Below are 8,380 nucleotides of genomic sequence, written 5' to 3' on the forward strand. Positions count from 1 at the left end.
TCTAGAGCACTTTCAGGAAGAGAGGTACCACTTTTACAAATGAGGTTGAGGGGGGTTTGCGACGTGTCCGCAGTACAAATAAAAAGGGGAAAAGTGACTCATGGCAATGCGCAGGGATGAGACTGTAGTCTAGCCGGGCCAAAGAGCTGTTGAAAGGACAAAAGATCACGCCTAAGGAGGAAGCAGAGGGGCTGACACCCTGTGCCCTAAGCCTGCCGCCGGGATCCTCCGCCCTCCCTGCTTACGTGCGCTCCGTGACCGCCGGGGAGCACGCGGGTACCGCTATCCACGACGCATGCGCATTGCCGCCTCGGGCTCGCTCCTTGCCCCCCCTTCACCGGCCGCAGAACGGGCTTGAGGCGCATGCGCACACCTAGCGGGCGGAGGTCTGTCGAGCGAGTGGAAAGATTTCAGGGAGAAAGTGCGCGGGAGCGGGGCGGGAGAGCGCAAGTGCGCAGGCGCGGTCGGTCGCGGGGCGGGCTGCGAGCGGAATCTCAGCCATCCTCAGTCCCTGCCGCATCCCCCTGCCTGTCGCCATGGCCGCCTACAAGCTAGTGCTGATCCGGCACGGCGAGAGCGCCTGGAACCTGGAGAACCGATTCAGCGGCTGGTACGACGCCGACCTGAGCCCGGCGGGCCACGAGGAGGCGAAGCGCGGCGGACAGGCGTTGCGAGGTACGAGCAGGACGCGCGCGGGGTGGCGTGCGGGTCGCGCGCCGGCCTGGAGGCCGCCTGAGCCTCCGCGCCCCCCTCGGGAGGCATGCACCTCGGTCGGCCTCTCCAGTTGAGTTTGCATCTGGGGAGGTGAACGCAAGGTGGGAAGCCCGTTTCTCAAGGTCACCCCGTTCGAGTGGGAAGGGTTGTGTCAAGGAGGGCGCTGACGCCGCTAGGCGAAAATCTCCCTTTCTAGTTGGAGTAGCCCCACCTGTGGCAGCCAGGAACCTTTAGGGTGCCTGGGTGGCTGGCGGAGGATGCCCCGTGACATCAGTTGCTGTACCCAAGTTTACCTAAGAGGCGCCTGCGAATCAAGGCAAAGCAGCAGGCCACAGGCTCGGCCTGGGCAGTAGGGGGAGTTAGGTGGGGATGCCTGATGGCGTCAAAGACACCTGGAAACCCGCGTGCTTCTGAGAGCATTGTAGCTCAGTAGCATACCACAAATACTGTGACCGGAACGAATCCAGAGATGTGAGTGGGCGATTTCAGTTGATGTTCTCTACAGCCCCAAAGCAGGCATATTTTATTCCCCTCCTTTTTATCTCTGCCCCCGGTTATAGTGTAGAAAGTGGCTGGGAAGACTCATCCAAGGTCATACCTACTTAGCTCTAATCCAGTGTCCTTGCCCCATTTCTGGGTGGAGTAACAAGTAAGTGAGGAACTGGCGGGCTGGTAGCCAAGGACAGAGGCTGGGCAAAGGGTGGAAGCGTCCAGGAGATAAAGATTGCCTTTGCTTATCCAGGCTCTGTGTCCTGTACCACCACCTACTTTTCTCTGTGATTTTGGAAGGCTAATAAAGAAGCAAACCTTGCTGCCTGCAGCCAGGAGAATCCCTGGAGTGAAGAGGTGCTTCCTTTGGTGGTTAGGGCCGATCCTGCCCTGCATCTTTCTAACTTGGACATAGCAGCAACCATGTAAAAAGTTGCTGATGCTTGGTTGAAATGATCTTTGTATTTGTGTCCTGGTTGTCCTGTCTAGTTTTTACAGCCTTTTCAAAAGAAGGACGGCTTTGGACATGAAGTCCTGATGCAAGGAAATGAGAATGCTTTGAGAGGGGATACATTCATTATGTAGGGGAGGCTAGGAAAAGGAAGGTGCTGGTGAAGGAAGCCATTTTTAATCTTTAGCTCTGTGGCACGAAGTGCTGTATAGGTCTGTGGTAGTTGGCTGATGCCTAGCTCATGACAAAGTTAACTGCCTCTCTTCTCTGCTAAGATGATCATACATTGGACTTGTACTCCCTGGAAAATAGACCCCATTTTAGTTTTCTTTTCTTTAAAGATTTATTTATTATGTATACAGTATTCTGCCTGGCCAGAAGAGGGCACCAGATCTTACAGATGGTTGTGAGCCACCATGTGGTTGCTGGTAATTGAACCCAGGACCTCTGGAAGAGGAGTCAGTGGTCTTTTTTTTTTTCTCCACCCAGTGGTCTAAACCTCTGAGCCATCTCTCCTGCTGCCCACCTCCCACCCCCATTTCAGTCTTCAATATTGGTAGCATTTTAGAAAGTCAGGTAAGACTGCACATGGGGCTGCATACCTGTAATCTTTTCTGCACTTGGAACTGAGAAGGGAGGATCTAGAGCATGGGCCAATTTCGACTACAGCAAGCCTGGCTCAAAGAGAAAAGCCAGATGGTGGTGGCGCACACCTTTAATACCGGCACTCCGGAGGCAGAGGCAGTTGGATCTTTGTGACTTTGAGGCCAGCCTGGGCTACAGAGCAAGCTCCAGGACAGCTAAGGCTACACAGAGAAACTCTGTCTCAAAAAACAGAGGGGAGGGGGAGGCAATGTAACATTTTAGTATCTTTCTAAAGGTATCAACAGACAGTTACCGAATGGAAGACTAAAAGCAGAAACGACAGTGGGTGATAAAGTAACACAAAAGACACATTCTTGAATCTGATTGGGAGGAAGCTAGTGAGACTGTCCTTACAGCCTTAGGCTGAGGAAGGAAGGGGTCCCTGGGGGAGAATGGTGCCCACACTTCCATGACCTTTGTACCTCCAGCTATTCTTTAAATGGCAAGCTGAAGGGAGTGTCTGTGCTTCTGATCCTGTAGCATTCTTCGTCAGAGTCCTAAGCAGACCACTTTGGCCTTGGGGACTATTTGCATCCACAGTGTGAGGCCCTCCCTGCAAGAGGAAATGACTGCAGTGAAACAGGCTGTCGCTTTTCATCATGGAAGCTGAGGCTCCTTCTGTGGGTAGCTCAGTGACTCAGCCTTTTGTTGGGGAGACCTTCCTCTTTTGGCTAAGGAGGTGGTAAAGGGTGTGATGGTAGTCAGTTTTCAGGGCCTCGTCCATAGGCTGAGGGGTGAGATCTGTCTTTTGTGGGTGATGGTGGCTTCCTGGTGAATCGTCTTCCCTCTCAGTGGCCCCATTGTCAGCTGAATGACTAGCAGGAAAATTGACTTCACATTTTGTTTATAACTGTTGTTAATCTCATTATGAAGCAATGCCCAGAAAAGTTTGTGGTTGATTTTGAAGAGGGCCTTGTGTGCTAGAGAAAACAAGAGTGTTTCTTGAGAGGGACAGCTCTTTAATTCACAATTTTAAAGATAAGCCAAGCTAGTCTTGAATTCAAGATCACTCATGCACCATCTACTGAGTGAATGTGCCACCATCCCAGGTTCTATCTTTTATTTTCCTAATCTGGTAAAAAAAGGGTTGAGAGGATTGTAATCTTGTAGGATTTTAGTGAAGACTAAATCACAGTTTGGTCTAGGACCAGGGTGAATCCTCTAGAAAGGCTAGCTAGGGGTTGGGGATTTAGCTCAGTGGTAGAGCGCTTGCCTAGCAAGCACAAGGCCCTGGGTTTGGTCCTCAGCTCTGGGGAAAAAAAAAAAAAAACAAAAACAGAAAGACTAGCTAGGACTTAAGGATCAATGATGAGCTCTCTAGAAAGGCCGGCCAGGATTTAGGCAGAGTTCAAGTGTTTTATTAATTTCTTTTCTTTTTTTTCTTTTTGGTTTTTCAAGACAAGTTTCTGTGTGTGTGTAGCCCTTGTCATCCTAGAAATCCCTCTGTAGACCAGGCTGGCCTTAAACTCACAGAGATCCTTCTGCCTCTGCCTCCCAAGTGCTTGGATTAAAGGCATGCACCACCACCACTGACTGGCTCCTTTAAAAATTTTTTAAACCCATTTGTGTGTGTGTGTGCGCGTGCGCGTGCGTGCGTTCGTTTGTGCATGACATGAGCATGCCCATCCTACAGGGTGCATGTGTGGAGGTCAGGGCAACTTGTGGTCAGCACTCTTCCACTGTGTGGGTTCTGGGGATTGAACTTGGATGGCCAAGCCTGTGATCCTTTTTTCTCTCAACTGAAACATTAAAAATATGTTTAGGTATAACATTCTAGGTGTTAGAATAAGCTGCACAGTCCTCAGGCTAACAATATAGTTAGGAATTAGTGAGCCAATAAAAGGTGTACTTTTTTTTGTTGTTTGCTTTTTGTTTTTGAGACAAGGTTTTGTGTAGCCTTAGCTATCCCGGAACTAGCTCTGTAGACCAGGCTGGCCTTGAACTCCGCCTGCCTCTGCCTCCCAAGTGCTGGGATTATAAATCAACAAATTTTGCCCTCAAAGGCTATAAGAATAATCAGTTTGCCATATAGTTTTTCTTTTCTTTCTTCCTTTCTTCCTTTCTCCCCCCCCCCTCTCTCTCTTTCTTTCTTCCTTCTTTTTTTTAAGATAGGGTCTCACTAACCCTGGCTGGTCTGGAACTAAGTAGACCAGACTGGCCTTCAACACACTGATAACCAGCCAACCTGCCTTTGCCCCTTTCATGCTGGGATTAATGGTGTGTACTACCATACTTTGCCCTAAGTCGTTTTCATTTAGACTACCTATATAAGAGATTTGTGTATATAACAGTTGTGGTTCAGGTTACGCTGTGTTAGCTTCTCACTTGGCACTTTTTTTTTGAGTCAGGGACTCTTTGTAGCCTGGGCTGTCTTGGAACTTGGCTATGTAGGCCAGATTAGCCTTGAACTCACAAAGATCCACTTGTCCCACCTCCCTAGTACCAGGGTTAAAGGCATGTGCCACCACACCTTGCTCATTTGTCACTTCTTAATTTCTAGATGCTGGCTATGAATTTGACATCTGCTTCACCTCCGTGCAGAAGAGAGCCATCCGGACCCTCTGGACAGTCCTGGATGCCATTGACCAGATGTGGCTGCCAGTAGTCAGGACTTGGCGCCTCAATGAGCGACACTATGGGGGTCTGACTGGTCTCAATAAAGCAGAAACTGCTGCTAAGCATGGTGAGGCGCAGGTAAAGATCTGGAGGCGATCTTATGATGTCCCACCACCTCCGATGGAGCCTGATCATCCCTTCTACAGCAACATCAGCAAGGTATGGTCAAATCTAGCTGTGGCCACTCAGTCAGCACTAGGGGTTAGAGCATGGGCCTCACTCATTTTTATTTTTCAAATTTATGTGTATGGGTATTTTGCTTGAATGTTTTTATGTGCACCCCATGTGTGCCTGGTGCCTTTGGAGGTCAGAAGACGACATCAGTTCCTTGAACTGGTGTTAGAGGTGATTGTGAGCCTCCATATGAGTGTTGAGAACCAAACCTGAGTCCTAGAAGAACAAGTGCTCTTAACTCCAGCCCCTGGGCCTCTTGTGTGTCTATCTAATGTCATTAACCTTATAATTTATGATAAAATAATTAACATAACTTCCCTTTGCCAAGTAATGGCCCTCACTTGTTATAAGATTTAGTTGTAAGTTAACGATACGTATCTGAGAGTAGTGCCTCGTGTTCACATGTTTATGTAAAAAAAATTCAACTGCAAACTAACAGGAATTGGGGAATCTTGTTTGTTTTTGTAAACCTCCTCCCTTTTAAGTTACATGTTTTGGGTTAGGGAATGGGGTGCAGGATAATGACTGAGGATCCTCTTTTCCAAGTTCTTAGATATATTCTGGACCCTTGAATTTTCACTAGTCACTTTATTCCTTAAGAGCCGAGATAGGTAGAATTGATACACATGAAAGCCCTTTATATATGCAACTTGAAATGAGTTCTTGTGGCTTAGGATCGCAGGTATGCAGACCTTACTGAGGACCAGCTGCCCTCCTGTGAGAGCCTGAAGGACACTATTGCCAGGGCACTGCCCTTCTGGAATGAAGAAATCGTCCCCCAGATCAAGGAGGGGAAAAGAGTCCTGATTGCAGCCCATGGCAACAGCCTTCGGGGCATCGTCAAGCATCTGGAGGGTATGTGCATTTTCTTAGGAGTCCTTAAAGATAAGAAGGTAGCCACCTTAGTTCCTAGACTTTGTAGAAAGGAGACCTCTGGGAATGATCTGACAGTGCAGATGGACTTACGGGAAAACTTGTTTCTTTTCTCAAAATTTGGTTTGCTAGCTGGGTGTGGCTTACACTCCAATCTTAGTACCAGGGAGGCTGAAGCAAGACAATCACTTTGAGTTCTAGGCCAGCTGGGGCTATATAGTGAAACCCTGATCCCAAGTCAGTAGAAAGTGTGGTTGCAGAGCACTGATAGTGGACCCATGACACTCTGCTATACACACAGGGTGAAACCAACTGCTATATGCTCAGTGATTTGATATGTATTAAAGCTGAAGATGCCCACCTGCTCAGGAGTGCCAGTTGAAACTAGTCACAACTTGACTCAGTATAAATCCCAATTGTTCCCTCCTTGGGGAACTAGAGGCCCAGAATGACTAATTTTTTGGTAGATGGATAGACTATAGGATGTCTGAGAAGCACACAGTCCTGCTCTACTGTGGGTTTCTACATCCATAGAGATCCCTGTGGTGTAACTTTCTGCAGTTTGTTGGTGGTCCATCTTAGAATCTTTGTGTACCTTCTCATTCTTTCTCATGATCTTTAGAGTTGTAACTGGGGCTGTTCCTTGGGGGAAATGGATCCACTATTATATTAGATGTCTAGTTTGTTCCCATGTAAGTGCTTTGCCATTTGTAGATGGTGTGTGTGTGTGTGTGTGTGTGTGTGTGTGTGTGTGTGTGTGTGTGTGCGCGTGCGTGTGTGTGCGTGCGCACGCGCGCGCAGACTCTTATCTATGGCTGAACATGGATGGTGGCTCTTTTAGGTCTCTCAGAAGAGGCCATCATGGAGCTGAACCTGCCAACTGGCATCCCCATTGTTTATGAATTGGACAAGAACTTGAAGCCTGTCAAACCCATGCAGTTCCTGGGAGATGAAGAGACCGTGCGGAAAGCCATGGAAGCTGTGGCCGCTCAGGGCAAGGTCAAGAAGTGAAGGCCAGCAGGCCGACTCCTACCCCAGCACCCTCCCCCCTGCCTGTTGGTGCCTCCGGCACCCTTCCCCAACACCCTTCCCCAACACCCGTCACGCTGACTACATCTGTAGGATCTTAACTTTAGGTTGTAGTTGCAGACGAGAACCTGCAGCTCCCATTTTTAGTATTTTATCCCCTGCACCCACTCCCTTCATAGAATCTAGTCAGAATAACACCTCTGGGGTGCAGGTTCCTGGTCCACATCCAGGAACAGCTCCCCTTACCAGGAGAGTTGAGAGGTAGTAATTACAGTTTTTCTTAGTCCTTTGTTTACTAAGGGTCTGCTTTAGGAAGAGGTCTGAGAGGAACCATGCTGTGGTATGACCAATGAGAAGCTGCAGCCTAATTTTGTCCCTGGAGCCTGTCCTGCACCCTTGTTAGGTAACTGGGGGCTGTAGTCATTCCAGGGGAGGGTGAAAGTAACTTGCATGGTGACTTAAAAGACACTACCTTCCTCTCCAAGACTAAAGGAGCTGCTGGCCCCAGAAGGTTGGGATCAATTCTGTCAAGTCTATGTGTTACATCCACTTTTACAAAAAAAAAAAAGTACATATATATTTATCAGCACACAAAAGCCCCTCTGAGGTTTCTTCTAGTGGTGATTGAAACAGTTCCATGTGGTCACCAGAAAATAAGCCATTCCTCATAGCGAATAGGATAAATTCCTTGTCCTCAAGGGGCAGGAGTGCCTCTTGCTGTGTTTTAGGATTCCTCTGCCTTGTCTTGTAGAGGTGAAGTGCCCCTTGATCATGTCCAGGTTTTTTGTCTTTCACTGTCTGAATCATGTTCTAGCTGCTTGACCCTATCATGTGGGTTCAGAACTCGTTTGGGCATAAATACTAAATCTCTTTCCAGATCAGTATAATAAAAGAGTGATGTGCAATATTTCCCTGTCTGATGTGTTATGCCTGTCGCCTGGGGAAGCCTCAGCATGCAGTTTGAAGTGTACACTAAGACAGGAGGGTTTGGCTTAGCCAATAGCACTGGCTACTCAGAGTATCCAACTCTGTTCTGGCCTTGGACACAATGCGCCAACATGCATGCAGGGAAAACACCCATGTGCATAAAAACATCTTCTAACCAGCCTTAAATACAGTACTATGAGCTGTAACTTAAACTCCAGCCTTTTAAATTGGGAAAGAAAACCAGTAACGGTTAGATGTCAATATGGCTCCTCAGTATAGAGCACTACAGAGTCACCTGTGTAGGGCTCAAGAATGAAGGACTGGAGAGATGGTTAAGAGCACTTGTTGCTGTATGGGATCTGGATCCAATTTCTAGCATTCTCATGGTGCGCATGCGTGTGCACACACACGCACACACACACATACACCAGCAAACCATCAGGGGCTAGCAAGGTGGCTCCG

The 8,380-nt window shown here is 48.3% G+C and overlaps 1 protein-coding gene across 1 annotated transcript; it reads left to right on the forward strand.

Annotated features, from left to right (window-relative positions):
* The first annotated feature begins 364 nt into the window (after positions 1–364).
* Positions 365–7,898, forward strand: Pgam1 (phosphoglycerate mutase 1). The gene is made up of 4 exons (XM_028889400.2): positions 365–675; positions 4,800–5,074; positions 5,764–5,944; positions 6,804–7,898. Exons 1-4 carry the CDS (start codon positions 537–539, stop codon positions 6,971–6,973), a joined length of 765 nt encoding a protein of 254 aa, XP_028745233.1. The 5' UTR covers positions 365–536; the 3' UTR covers positions 6,974–7,898.
* Positions 7,899–8,380: the final 482 nt, after the last annotated feature.

The sequence above is a fragment of the Peromyscus leucopus genome, chromosome 1, assembly GCF_004664715.2.
Source record: "Peromyscus leucopus breed LL Stock chromosome 1, UCI_PerLeu_2.1, whole genome shotgun sequence".
Classification (NCBI taxonomy): Eukaryota; Metazoa; Chordata; class Mammalia; order Rodentia; family Cricetidae; genus Peromyscus; species Peromyscus leucopus.